This window comes from Xenopus laevis, chromosome 6L, assembly GCF_017654675.1.
Source record: "Xenopus laevis strain J_2021 chromosome 6L, Xenopus_laevis_v10.1, whole genome shotgun sequence".
NCBI lineage: Eukaryota > Metazoa > Chordata > Amphibia > Anura > Pipidae > Xenopus > Xenopus laevis.
Window position 1 is genome coordinate 136,721,140 of NC_054381.1, and position 15,672 is coordinate 136,736,811.

Genomic DNA, 15,672 nt, shown 5'->3' on the forward strand with positions numbered 1-15,672 from the left:
ATTTTCTGATTCTGACTTTTCCATCCTCGGGGTTTAATAAATTCCGAAAAATTCGTGATTTTTTAACAGTCAGATTTTATATAAAAAAAATCATGAATTTTTTGTGATTTTTGCATTCGGATGTTTTTTTTGCATGTTTAGTCCTTAGTCCACCTTGGTCCGATTGATTTGAATCCAGAAGGATGGCTGCATGGTCTAATGATTATAACCCTGGAGGTTCCCCTCCCGAACATTGGATGGTATGGTAGGAACCAGCTAAATGACCCAACCAAATCTGCCCATGGACAGCTATCTTTAGGTTTGAAATTCTCTATTGCTGTATTTGTAGGTCCTGTCTTTCCAGAATTGTATGGTATATATTTGTCTGGGCTTGTTGTAGTCTCTTTTAAGGAACACCCAGCTTGTGTACAGCAGACAAAAGACCACCAGGCTCAATAATACTGTGGCATCTCTTTGGTAGCAAGAACAAGGAAAACAGGGGATTGGGTAACAGCTGGTTCTTTGGCAGAGGGTAATTGTATGGTATAATTTTAGTTCTGGGGGTCGTAGAGCTACTTAAACCTCAATGCACATCTCCTTTGTGTACGAGAGTTGTTGTTACCCTGTTGGATGACATCACGTACTAATCAAACGACACCCTTCTTTATTGTGACAAGATATTTTTTTAACCTTGTAAAAGTCGAGTTGTTAAAGACGTCACAATCCTAAATATATCTGAGAAATTAAAACTACATTTTTAGAAATTAAAATTAAAATTAAATGCATTAACATATCAATGGCACCTTCATTATTCCGATGCAATCTTTTCTTTTAAGAAAGGTGATAGAAGTCCTTTTGTCTAAGAAACGTATATATTTCAAATGCAAAAAATAGAGGTGTTGTGTGTATAAAGAAACAGAAGCCCAGAATTGGTGACACCTCACTCATTGGAATGTTCTTGAAGGCAATAAAAAGAAACCCCTCTTTTGGCTTTCTCAAGTCTTTTCACCGGGCGACGGCTATTGTCACGTATTTCATTGAGCCTGAGATCTTTGACAGTTCTTTCAGACAAAATGACATGAGAAAAACACACCAGCTATTCTCTTTTAGTCCACAGCCTTTAATATATGCAAAATGTGCAAAATAACAAAAATAAGTGATAAAAAAAACCAGAGGAGCCAAAGAATTTTTTTTTTGAGAGAGAGGCTGTTTAAGCTGTCTTGTTCTTCACTGTCGACAATGCACCACACAAAGCACATAGTATTTAAATATTAATGCATTCGGCGGAATATAAAAACCTGACCTAGGAGCAGAAAAAGAATTTGCAATTCCGTTTCTTTTCATCTAAGGCCACATTGCGCACTGTTGTTGCAGAAGTGCAGAAGAAAGCAAGACAAGGTCAAATATTTACGGATTTCCAGGACACTGTGCAAAACATTCAGAATTGAATACACATTGTCTAGGTGGAGCCTGATGTAGAGAAAAAGTGGTTGGAAGTTAACGTAATTTAAAGGGATTCTTAATCAGTGATAGGCGAAATTATTCGCCAGGCGCGAATTCGCAGCGAATTTGCTCTAAACGGCCGCGAAAATTCGCCAGCGTCAAAAAAAATTGGACGCCAGCATCCGTCAAAAACGAGACGCTGTCGCCGTTTTGCAAATTTTTCGCCATTTCGCAAATTTCGTGCGAAATAATAATTCTTATACGAAGCGAAACGCCTCAAATTCACCCATCACTGTTCTTAATCTTTTTGAAATAGGTTTCTCTTCTGCTTCTTGTGTCTATTGGGCTAGAACCTTAGTATTCCTTAGTAAACCCTCCACTCCACCTGAATAAAGGCTAATAACCACTTGCAAACATTAGGGTCAGTTACCCCCCTAACCCCTACCATACATAGACCCCCTCTCTCTTCCCCCCAGCCTAAGTGTTACCATGGGCAAATGCCCCTAACGTTTTACTTACCCATCGTTGCAGATTCAGGCATCGGAGTTCATGGGCGCCATCTTCAGCCGCTTCGGTAATCTTCAGAATGAGACTGACAGTTCGGCAATTTTCGTGAGTTTCAGCGAATGTGCAGTTGTGGCAAAATGGAAAATTGCTCCATTTGGGCATGTGCCTCCATGCAGGTAATTCCGATAAATCTGCCTGATAATCCAATAAATTTTGGCTTTTTCTGGCAAAAAGACAGAAAATCGAGCAATTCGGGAGAAAAGTCCAAAAAACGGACAATTTGGTTTTTGCTCTATTTTATCTCCAAAAACTCGAATCGCTCAAGTTTTTGAGCATAACCCACTGAATAGACTCAAACATCATGAAGGCTATTAACATCTTCAAATAGTTCAAGGGACCTCTGCCATTGACTTCTACATGACCTCAACAGGTTTTAGATGATGTATTTTTGGATTTGAGTTATTTACAGCTTTGGGGTATAATAAATCTAGAGTTTTGACTGAAAATACCCTTGAAAACTCAATTTTTTGTGGACAAATAACTCGGCCTTAAATAAATCTGACCCATAAAGTATTGAAATCCAAATTATGGATAAATCCCTTATCCGAAAAACTCTAGGCCCCGAGCAATCTGTAATACAAAGTAACAATACATTTGTAACCTTACAGAGCATTTTGTTTTTCAGATGGGGTCAGTGACCCCACATTTGAAAGCTGGAAAGAGTAAGAAGAAGAAGGCAAATCATTCAAAAACTATAAAACAATAAAAAATTGGCAAATCATTGAAAAACTATAAAACAATAAAAAATTAAGGCCATTTGAAAAGTTGCTTAGAATTAGCCATTGTATAACACATTTGAAGGTGACCACTCCTTTAAAGGGATACTGTCATGGGAAAAATGTTTTTTTCAAAATGAATCAGTTAATAGTGCTGCTCCAGCAGAATTCTGCACTGAAATCCATTTCTCAAAAGAGCAAACAGAGTTTTTTATATTCAATTTTGAAATCTGACATGGAGCCAGACATATTGTCAATTTCCCAGCTGCCCCAAGTCATGTGACTTGTGCTCTGATAAACTTCAATCACTCTTTACTGCTGTACTGCAAGTTGGAGTTATATCACCCCCTCCCTTTCCCCCCCCCCAGCAGCCAAACAAAAGAACAATGGGAAGGTAACCAGATAACAGCTCCCTAACACAAGATAACAGCTGCCTGGTAGATCTAAGAACAACACTCAATAGTAAAAACCCATGTCCCACTGAGACACATTCAGTTACATTGAGAAGGAAAAACAGCAGCCTGCCAGAAAGCATTTCTCTCCTAAAGCGCAGGCACAAGTCAGCTGGGAGATTGACAAAATGTCTAGCCCCATGTCAGATTTAAAAATTCAATATTCAATAATTGCTCTTTTGAGAAATGGATTTCAGTGCAGAATTCTGCTGGAGCAGCACTATTAACTGATTCATTTTGAAAAATTCTTTTTTCCCCATGACAGTATCCCTTTAAGGTATTAGTGTCCAAAAGCACTCCTGCACTTCCCCGTGGTGTGTCCATCCTGCTTCTTCTAGGGAATGGTCTGCAACTGCATCTGTTGAGGCTGAGGAACACTGGAGATACCACCACTCTGGACCAGGCTGTAGCTCCAGGCACACCAGAGTTGCACCCAATAACCCAGATGCAAATACCTCTGTGTCAGCACATATTCTGAAAGTGAAGCAACACCCACTGTTAAAATGCTTTATATGAAGCTTACACTTTTTTTGCATCAAAACACAAGCACAATTGAAACGGCGGCCAAGAAGGCAGCTTCATGCATATATGGTGGGAATGTCCTAAAGCTGTCCAATTCTGGATCTGCGTCTACACATTAATAACAGATGTCACCGGGTTAACACTCCGGAAAATCCCTGCGGAAGCATTAATACACAGAAGGTAACAAACACCTCAGCAAATTGATAACACACATTTTCTCAGCCTCGGAACAGGTCATAGCATCTTCTTGGAAATCCCAGATCCTGGACTTCCAAATGGTAAAAACCAAAATGGATAATGTGCTGGTCCTAGAAAAGATGATCAGTTTGAAATCAGTCTCTCAAAAATACTTTTATAAATTCTGGACACCATGGATGACCTACAGAAACGTGTCACCTAACTAATAAGTCATTGTTAATTCTTTTTTCACTCAAAGCAGAAAGAAAGACATAGGCAAGGAGAAACCACATCATATGTATCCCAAATAAACACCTCTTATCCACTTTGATGCCAACCCCAACCCCAAACTTGATAAAGGTATAAACACAGTATTCACAAAAGCTGATTTATAAATGTTTATTGTTATTTGTTATATGGCTCAGGAAAACAAACGTGTGATTTCTGTGCCTTTACATTTCTGTGAGCTGGGAATTGACCAGATCTTGCAGTAACAGGACCATGGGGGAAATTTACTAAAGGGCGGAAATTCACCAGCGCGACGTCATTTCAGCACTTTGCCGATTTACTAACAGGCGCTGACGTAATTACGCTAGCGAAGGAGATAGACTCTGCCGCAACTTTGCACTCTAACGCCAGGCGAAGTTTCGCTCTACCGAAAGAGCGTTACTACGCAAATTCACTAAGTTTTTGATTTTACTGACCGTTACCCTTTTCGCCAGATTTCCCTTCGCCACCTCAGACCAGGCGAAGTGCAATGGAGTAGATAGTACTTACTTGACATTTTGTTGAAAAAAGTCCCAAAAAATGCTGGCTTCTTTTTGTTTTTTCCAGGGTGATAGGCTTCCCCCCTACAGTTTCTAACATATGACACATAAACTATACAGTGGGCACATGTGTAGGGGTTTATAACACTTCTATTTTATTTTATTAAGGTTCGCTGGCCTTTTTTGTGTAATGTATTTGCTGCAACATATACGTCCATTGTACTTTAACTGCATGCCGTATGCAAATTAACCAACGCTAGCGCAACTTTGAACTGCTGATCTTATTATCGGCTATCGCAACTTTGCAAGCGTTCGGTACCCTGTGCTCAACTTCAAATCTTCATGAATTAGCGTTGTCGAGGCGAATTTACGCCTGGTGAAGTGTTGCAATGTGCGCGAAGCCAAAGCTGGCGGATTTTCGGAGGTAAGTAAATTTGCCCCTATGTCTGTGTATATTTTTCTTTTTACAAATAAAAAATAAATATAAAACAAAAGACCAATTCTCCCATTTTGACACATATAGGAAGAATGTGGTGGCTGCAGGTACTCTGAAATTATATGGGGGAAATGCTGCATTATGGGTAAACAAAAAAAGGGATTTGGGTCCGAAACTGCACTTACATTTGTAAATCTATGCAAATCTATTGTATATCAATGGACTGCAAGGCCAAAGCTGTGAAAATGTTTATAAATAAAATGATCTAAAGGTGTAAAAGATCCTATGAGCTGCGGTTGGATAAGAAATAGCCAAACACTGGCAGTTCCCCTAAAAGAATCATCACTTCCACCTCCCGGCGGCATCTTCTTCCATTTGAGGCTTCCAGTGCTTGAGTTGCCCAGGTCTAAAGTGCAGGCAAACTGAACCCTGGCTTAGGCCGCTTACTAAAGTCTAACTCTACGTAAACAATGTTGAAGTTTCAAATTTTGTTTGGGCATTATTCTTTAGAGAACACAGTGGCACAGTATTATAAAACATAACTAAGACCATGATCCATGCTCCTTCTCTGAGCAGGTTGATGCAGCAGTTGAGTGAAAGACTTGCCGAGTCGGATGGTGAGCCGATATAATCAGGGGCAATGTGGCTCTGCGCAACTAACTGTACTGTCAGACTTGGCAACTCTCTACTACTTCTCCATATGTTAAAATAAACACAGAGGCATCGGAGAGACGAGGAGGGCAAAGCATCAACACATGGATAGCACCATATAGTAAATGAACCCTCGGTGTCATCATTTCATTCAGTTTTACCATCAGTGGCATCTGTGTAAATATGGCAGGGGGACCTTTCTATCTAGGAGTTCTACTAAACTGCTCCATTCTTTACATGTTTTCTGTTGCCAGACACATTTCTTTTCTCATAAACATTTCCAAGTGTAGGTAACTGTGTTGGTCCAATGAATCATGGAGTACACATGTTTAGCAATAAGTGCATAATTAGCAATTTGCCACGAGTTTTATGTTGCAAACTGAATTTCATAGGTGACTCGTACTAAGTGATATTATCAAGTGAAGTCTGACTAATTTTGGACCTATTAAATGCCTTCAAATGTAGTCGTCAAATAGCAACAACCCCTTTATTTCTTAAAATGTGCCAAGGGGTTTCCTAATGTACTCCTGCCAAACTGCTAAACTGCATTTCTTCAAAGATATGTGTTTCTTTTTTTACCTTCTCCTTAGGTCTTAATAATACAAAATTTTGCTTGTTTACAATTACGCTGTTTCTCAGTTCCTAACACAGGTGTAGACATGGAGGAACCGGCAATTAAATTTCATTGGTCTAAAACAGTGATCCCCAACCAGTAGCTCGTGAGCAACATGTTGCTCTCCAAACCCCTCAGATGTTGCTCCCAGTGGCCTCAAAGCAGGTGATTATTTTTTAATTCCAGGCTTGGAGGCATGTTTTGGTTGCATAAAAACCGTGTACTGCCACACAGAGCCAGTCCACATATTGACTACCAACAGCCAATCACAGCCCTTATTTGGCACTACCCAGGAACATTTTTAATGCTTGTGTTACTCCCCAACTCTCTTTACATATGAATGTTGCTCACGAGTGAAAAGGGTTGGGGACCCCTGGTCTAAAATGACAGATTCACTGGGGCACATTTACTAAAGTGTGAATTTTCTCTTTGCCTCACTTCACCAGGTTTAGTTTCACAACACATCTCACAATAGTAGTAGGGAAAATTCTTTAGAATTTTTGCCATGGAGAAAAGTAGCATGGAAAGGGCAATGTTGATTGTGATTTAAAAGTGGCTGCTCTATCTTTATAATGGGAGTCCACCAGCCTGAACCTGGTGAACCTGGTTCGCACATTGATAAGTTACAAAATTTTCTCAAGAGCATTTTTGCGAAAATTCACTTGCAGGACGGTGCGAAAGTTCTCTAGCGCTGAGGTTTTTTTGCTTGTGAATTGTCCTCTCCGCCAATAGGCAATGTCATAGTGATTTGTCTTTTTGGCGAATTTTCTCTAAACATCAACAACCAGTCCTTTAGTAAATGTGACTCGTTGTTTGGGGAAAAAGTATATTAGGGCCATTGTTTTTGTAGAGAGGAGCATTAGTTAGTTCATAACAACTGCCATTCTGTGCACATAATTTATAACTTATTACTTTACCATCTGTTGCTATCTACCCATCTGTCTGTCTGTCTGTCAGTCCATCCATCTGTCTGTCTATCTACCTGGGATACCTTTTCTAAAATACCAATTCCAAACTGTTCCTCTAAGCAAAATCCATGCAAGAGCCATACATGGGGATCACTGGGTTTTATTGGCCAGCAGATATACACAAGTATAGTACTATCACCATGTACGATGCCAAGTGTTGGCCGGAGTGGCATCACTACTACTGGACTTAAAGGGATACTGTCATGGGAAAAAATTTTTTTTTCAAAATGAATCAGTTAATAGCGCTGCTCCAGCTGAATTCTGCACTGAAATCCATTTCTCAAAAGAGCAAACAGATTTTTTTATATTCAATTTTGAAATCTGACATGTTGCTAGACATTTTGACAATTTCCCAGCTGCCCCTGGTCATGTGACTTGTGCCTGCACTTTAGGAGAGAAAGGCTTTCTGGCAGGCTCCTTCTCAATGTAATTGAATGTGTCTCAGTGAGACATGGGTTTTTACTAATGAGTGCTGTTCTTAGATCTACCAGGCAGCTGTTATCTTGTGTTAGGGAGCTGCTATCTGGTTACCTTCCCATTGTTCTTTTGTTTGGCTGCTGGGGGGGAAAAGGAAGGGGGGTGATATCACTCCAACTTGCAGTACAGCAGTAAAGAGTGATTGAAGTTTATCAGAGCACAAGTCACATGACTTGGGCAGCTGGGAAATTGACAATATGTCTAGCCCCATGTCAGATTTCAAAATTGAATATAAAAAATCTGTTTGCTCTTTTGAGAAATGGATTTCAGTGTAGAATTCTGCTGGAGCAGCACTATTAACTGATTCATTTTGAAAAAAAATGTTTTTTCCCATTTAAGGGAGCACTAGAAAAGGGTTCTATAGAGGTATGAATGGAGCTTCTCTATCTGCCAGTCTGAAAGCTGTAGCTGGGTTTGGCAGATGCCAGGAAAACGCTACTTTATGTGAAATGCTGACTATAATGTCTGGTGGAAGATCAATAATGATATGAAGTTGTTTATGGTTTGGTTTATGGGCTCCATAGGCAACAGTTCTTTCCAGTTGCAGCACCATAATAACCCTATGTACAAAGTCTAGGTCTGTAGAGAATGGGTTTGGAAAGATGGAAATGGAAGTACTTAGATGGAATGTGCACAGCACTGGCCTCTGTCAGGCACAGAAAGGGTCTACTCCCTCTCTTATCTAATACACACGCACCCACACACTACAGAGAACTGATAGAATGGGAGGAATAGTGAATTTTATAATATTTAATGACACTTCTCATATTTACAATAAACAATAAAGTCCATCATTTCTTGACATTTTTATTACACAGTAAAGAATACAACGATACCTGAATCATACTTTAAAGATTCACAGGTTGACAGACCATACAATACAGTCCAACTAAAGAAAAAGGATAAACAAGAAACCACAGTTCAGACATAGTAGACTTGAAAGCTCAAGATTATGCTGACGAAAGCATGATGTCTCCCATACCCACCCAGTGTTAGTCTACCAGTAAGTTGTGGTACATGTCTGAATTAAGTATTGCACAACGACTTTTTCACAATAACCTTGCAGAACCCAAAGTGGAAAAAAAAAAAAAAATTACAAAAAAAAAAAGAAATTTGCATTTCAACAGTCTCCAATTTGTTTTACTGTCCCTTGAAGTATTCGGACAACATGAAGTCACTTTTGCCCACCCTTCCCCCAACTTTATGTATTACAGACTTAGGCATGCTTTGCAGAAGTAAACCAGCCTTGTATTTTGAAAATCCCCAAGACATGCACCTACACAAAAGTAAAACTTAAAAAATTCATTAGGTGACCCTTGTCATACAGTCTCATGACAGAGGCCAAAAGTTTAAATATAAGGGTCAGAGGGAGGGAGGTGGAGAGAAGCAAGAAAAGGTTAGGGTGCCCTATTTCTATCTGTGACCACCATTTAGATATATCCAATGAAGTTAACTCTTTTTAATGTGTTATACCTACAATTTATACTCTCACGTAGCCTGTATATAAGTGACAAGCAAAAAAGGAAAGTAACAAAAGTTTTTTTTTCTTCTTTTTTTTTTTTCTTTATTTTTTCTTTAGGTTTATGAGGTCTGCATTGTTACCAAGAAGTGATATGGTTTGCAGCTGTATGAGCTTAACTTTTGGTATCCAGGTTCTTTTGTGCCCATTTGGTTTATCTAGACCAGTTTTGTTAGCAACTGGTGCAATATACATGCTGTCAGAGGTAGAGTGAAAATTTTTGCCACTGAGGAGACTGTAGCAAAAGGAAGAGGAAGGACAGAGAGGAGGAGGAGGAGAAGGAAAGAGAGAGCTCAGAATCAAGAAGGGGGAGGCTTTTTTTCTTTTTCGTTCAGGGTGCCCTGAATTAACAAAATGAGACATATTGTGCTAATCTGCATTTTACACATGGGTGTCCAAAAAAAAAAAATGATGCCGTTCGAATTCGTAACAGCATTGCCTGATTGATAAATGGATTTGTGGGATTCATAAGTGCTTCCTAGAGAAGCCCTGGTAATAAAATGAGAAGTATTTCTAGTGTCAAAAGAAGACAAGAAAACAACACGAGTTTAAATGAATTTTGGGAGCACCATGGCAAGAAATAACACATCCAAGGTTCTGGCTATGTGCTTTAAAAGCGAAATATTTTATAATCAGGAGACAACTGCCTAAAAACCAAATTGTAAAGTTGTTGCTTATTGTGTTAAGAGATGACCATGCACTAGAGACATTGCACTTTGGGCAAGCATTATGCCATCCTCTACTCATAGTTATATAGCCAAGTAGTAAGGGCTAATTGTATAAAAATGTGATTACATTTTCCAGAAAATTCTGGCAAATTTAAATATTTTTGATTTTTCCAACCCCAAGTTTCCCAGATTTATCAAGTGGGAAAAAAATGATCAAATTAAAAAATCTTGCAAGTAAAACCTGACTAGCATCTATATACGTCAACAGGAGGTGTATTATTTAACAGTCAATCGAAAACGTATTTTATCATCTGAATTTTTTTAAATCTATGAAATCTATGAAACAATGTGATTTTGTATAGATTTATTTACCAAAATGGATTTTGTTTGGTAAAATAACACAATCAAATCTTTCCCATTCTAGAATTCAAATTTTAATAAACTGGACTCCCCTTACAGCTAATCCACCCGATTATATTTTACCTTCTATATAAGAACCGTAACATTATCATTTAAAAAATGGTACAGTCTATCAAACTATCTGTGTATTCATACCTTTTTTTTCCCATCCACATTTTGTTGCACCCTTAGGGTGGTGACACACGCTAAGATTCCGGGAGATTAGTCACCCAGCAACAAATCTCCTTGGGTGACTAAACTCCCCGAAATGCCTTTCCATCGGCTAGAATGTAAATTGGTGGCGGGAAGGCACTAGGACCGCTTTGTTTTCGGAAGTCGCCCGAAGTTTCCTTATGAGGCAACTTCAGAAAATGAAGCGCTCTGAGGGCCATCCCGCAAGAGATTTACATTCTAGCCAGTGGGAAGTCTTTTTGAGGAGATTAGTTGCCCGAAGAAGAGGAGATTTGTCGCTGAAAAGAACTAATTAATGTGTCCTTCATTCTACTGAATTGTTTAGAGATTTTCACCTGGGGGTGAGCATCAAATGTAATTATTTATTTCCTGTGTGTAATAGGCTCTTAAATAAGCAAGACTTAAATCATCATGCAGTCATTCGGAGCATTAAAGGGTATGTAAAGTCTAAAATAGAATAAAGCTAGAAATGCTGTATTTTGTATACAAAATATAAATATGAACTTACTGCACCACAAGCCTAATCAAACAAATAATTTATGCTTTCAAAGGGGGTCACCATGTTGTAACTTTAAACATCTCTGCAAGACTAAGACTGTGCACATGCTCAGTGTGGTCTGGGCTACTTAGGGATCGTCATAAACAAAGCTGCTTGAGTTCTGCATGGCTGGGAAGTAAGGCGGGGGCTCCCCCTGCTGTTCATAAGTATGATTGTTTCCCTGCTCGGCAGTTAGGGACCATCTGACAATTCCTACCCACAGCAGTAAATGAAGGGAGAATTTCACTGCATACAGTCAGGTTTCTTATAAAAACTGTACACATTTTTTAATTAAAGTATATTGGAGATAGGTTTCTTTTTCATTAAAGAAAGTAAAAATGGGATTTTATTTTTTTGCCTTTACATGCCCTTTAATGATTCAGGGGAATTAGGTTTGGCACCATCATTTTATTACTATATGGCACCAAATGTTGCAAAGAGAACCATCAGCCCAGTACATCCAAATGTTTGATCTGCACTGCTGTCCAACTGATTTGCGCTTTTGTCCTGTTAGGAAATCTTGATGGCAAATATCAGAAGTCATGTTTCTTTTAAGCAAGATATTACAATTTATATGTGCCACATATTGTATATATTATGACCTATTGGCTTTGTTCTGTATTTGAAAGCACATAGCCAGTTCCTGGACTTCCCCAATTACAACTAACAAGTAGTTCTGGTCTGGAAAACTGCACAATAAAAGGCTAAATGAATACACACTGTACCTTACTGAACATGTTTAACCTGCTGATCTTTCAGAGCATAGAACTGGTGCTTGAAATAAATTCAGATTTTGGTCCATTAGATCAGTCTTTGGCTAACTTCCCTTTATGTAGAATACTGTATGACCTGACTATCAGCAGTGTTAAAGCTGTCATACTACACCTCAGCATTTGGAACTGTTTTTTTTTTTTTTAATCAATATTTCGTTTAAAAAAACAGAAATAAAAGTTATCTTACAGCAATACACATGCACTGCCCTTTTAATATTGCGTGATAACTCGTTCATTTGAAATGAAAAAAAAATAAATCCCTATTAGCGAATCTTTAAAAAAAGAAAAAAAAAATCACCATGACTCTCTATGCTATCAATAGATTGCGTGAAAAAAAAAATTAGTTTGTCAAAAAAATGCATGCCTAGGGAGTCATTGTGACAGTGCAAAAATACATTTATGTACATCCCTCCTACAAAAACACCGATATGTTAGCATTCCGTGAAGCATGCTAGTTTCCAGGAACAGAAAAATTCTAGAAGAGTGATTTAGCAGCCCCGGCAGATAGCGTTCATTTTTCTCTCGTGATGACAAAAGGAAAAATAAAATAAAAAAGGAAACATAGTAAAGGGCGGTTTTGTACTACAAGAGAATTCTCACTAACATATACATAAAAGCAGCGTAGAAAGATACAAGATTCTCACCAGCTAGGAATAAAGAGAGAGATTAAATGTGGCGGGCATGGTTCAACTACAATGGTTCTTCACATTTGTCCAACACATTTACAAGAAAAAACACCATTGGGTAAAAGCTCACAGGACAGGAGTGTTTTCAACACCAAGAGAACTACTAGTTTTTTTTTTTTTTAGTGAATTTTATTCCACACATGAGGGGATGGAGAACATCTGAAGTGGGTTGGAGCTGTTGCCGTTGTGTATGAACCTGTTTTTTTTTTTATTTTATTTTTTTTTTCAATAAAAAATATAAATTAGTTGGAATAGACTGGATTGTCTTCCTCTATGAAACCTTTCAAATGTAAAGAAATGTTAAAAGGTCATCTTGGGCAGCTGCTTGATGTCAAGGGAGTAAATTAAACATGGCCACCGAGTTCCATCAAAGAAACCTTGTTGTTTCTTCTCCCGGTGCTGCTTCTGTGGTCATACATCCCACTGCAAATCATCTTCCTTTTTTTTTCAATTCTGTTGACCTGGACGTTATTAATTTTTTTTTTTTTCAGAAACATGTTTACAAAAAAAAAAGATGAACATCTGTGAGTCCTTCCAATCTGCTGCACATCTGCGAGTTTTTGTAGCGGGTCTTCAAAGTTCAGTCAGTTACCCATGGACGCCATTCATCTCCTTGTTAAATGCTGACTGCTCTATCCAATGCTACGGCCCTTGAGGGGTTCCACTCAATTTGCCATCATTTTTATAAAGAACAATGTAATTTGAGTTTTCATTTTTTTTTTTTTTTTTTTTGTATTTTCCCCCCCTTTGCTTTCAACAGCAATTAGCAATCTCTTGGTTTGCTGTTTGGTAAAGCGTATTTTAATGAGGTCATCTAGTTTAAAATCCCAGCTACTGAAAAATACCAGGGAAGAGGTCAAATCTAGCATTTTGTTTGAGTTATATTTCTTTGCTCTCTTTCTAAAGAAAAGATATCTTTGTTTTCCGTAAGAAGTCCTTGTGACCCGTTACTGGCCCTTCTGTATTTACTACTTCGACATAAAAGAAGTTCATTGTTATTGTAGTATTGACTTTTGTGACAGTACATTTTTAAATCTTTGAACATCTGAAAATGAGGAATTCTTTTCACTGTGTCTTTAATGTTTTAGAACATTTCAGTTTATTTTTTTTAAATAGAGTTTAACGGGCAGCTGTCTCTATGGTGGAAGGGGTTCCAGGAGTGGTGGATCTTGGTGTTGCTGCTGGTGGTGTATCGATGGGACTTCCTGCTCCACTGCTGGGGGTGACAGAAGAGCTGACTGCTGGTGTCTCCCCTTGTTGTTGCGCTTGAAGAGTCTGTCCACAAATATGGTGATGTTTTTCCCAGTCTTTGTGCTGACAAAATGACCCACAGTACCGCGCAGTGTTACAGCCGCTGCAGGTTTCGCTCGCCTTACGACCACAGTTCCAGCAGCTCTGGAATAAAGAAAAAAAAAATAAAATAAAGAAAAATGAAATGACATGAGCAGTTATTAACCTTACTCTGTGCATTGCCTCAAAGAGTAACATTAAACGAACTGTAAATTATGAGCGCAGGTGGAGAAAGTACGAAATGTGTTCTGAACACATGGCGAGACATTTGTGCAAATCCACTGAATTTGCCTTATTATAGTGAAATTGTGAAATGCTATGTAAACAATCTGCTCCGGTTTTTCTACAGCAGATGACAGGAAAATGCTACCAGCGCAGACAAGTCCTCATAACAAAAAGGATATTTTTGATATTACTTCTTATGTTACTGTTAGATGTAAAAGGTTAACTAGAATCTTTTCATTGTATAACTATATTAACCACACATACATAAGACCGCCCTCCCTCACACACAAAGAACCCCCCACATGCTGCTATACAACAGCATTCAGCCAACTACTGTCATGATAATAAAAGTCATGACTGGCAGACACAGCGTTGTCTCAGCAAACTTGCTGTCATCATTATTTCTCGAGTTCCTGACAAGAGAAATAAGAATCCAGTGTTTATCTGGCAGCCAATAAACCATCTGGCCAAGATATCAGGGACTAAGTAACCATCACACTCCACAGCAAATAAAATTAGGGTCTGCTGCCCAGTGATTTATTCCAAAAGGAAATGTTGAAGATAGTCGATGATTTCTCAAAGTAAAAGGCTGTAGACCCTGCTGAACTTCTTAGGAAACAGAGCCGTAAATCTCCACTATAAAAAAACGTAATTCTTAGCATGATTAATTTGAAATGATGATGCAGCTTTCATTCTAAAGAGGCCTAGGACCAGATATTGAGTAAAGGTTAATTACTCAACATAAGTTGGCCTCACCATGAACAGGATGTTGGGAATGAGCAGCAGAGAGTATTTTGGACACAAACATAGAGGGCTAAAGTACATTAATAGAATGGATCAACCCAGGGTTGATCTGTTGGCTCAGTGGATACACGTTCTAGGGTGGCAGATGACACCAATCCTCAAGCAAAATTGGGTCATTAGTTATCCACGTTGAGTTTTTTTGGCTGATTAACTCACCAGTGTTTGATCAGCCTAATTAGTCATTAAGGAGGCCCATGGATGCACCAAAGCATTGGTAAGTTAATGTGGCCAACATTAGACAGATGCCTTGGCATCCACTTTTATATTCATGTTGATAGTAGAATCATCATGACTTCATAAAAGGACAATAAAGAGACTTTAAAACAGCACAGATGTCCCTCCCGGAGACACAATTATGTGCATAAAAATAATGATGTGCATTTATTATGATTTTACTATTATTAAACTAGTCCTGGAAGGAGTTCAGGTACCGGATCCCTTATCCGGAAACCCAAATTACAAGAAGGTCATCTCAAGCAAATAATTTTAATTTTCATAAATTATTTCCTGTTTCTCTGTTAGGATAAAACAAGACCCTGAAATTGATGGTAACGAAGCTGCATGAATCCATATTGAGGCAAAATAATCCTATTGGGTTTATTTAATGTTTAAAGGGATACTGTCATGGGGAAAAAATTTTTTTTCAAAATGAATCAGTTATTAGTGCTGCTCCAGCAGAATTCTGCACTGAAATCCATTTCTCAAAAGAGCAAACAGATTTTTTTATATTCAAATTTGAATTCTGACATGGGGCTAGACATTTTGTCAATTTCCCAGCTGCCCCTGGTCATGTGACTTGTGCCTGCACTT

General features: G+C 38.5%; 1 protein-coding gene across 1 annotated transcript in view; it reads right to left on the bottom strand.

Moving 5' to 3' along the window:
• Positions 1-12,994: 12,994 nt before the first annotated feature.
• Positions 12,995-15,672, bottom strand: part of runx1t1.L (RUNX1 translocation partner 1 L homeolog) — a gene marked incomplete at its 3' end in the record, with an annotated part of 110,218 nt that continues 107,540 nt past the window's right edge. The window contains 1 exon segment of the mRNA NM_001095596.1: positions 12,995-13,938. Within this exon segment, the coding sequence (NP_001089065.1) occupies positions 13,663-13,938 (276 nt within the window).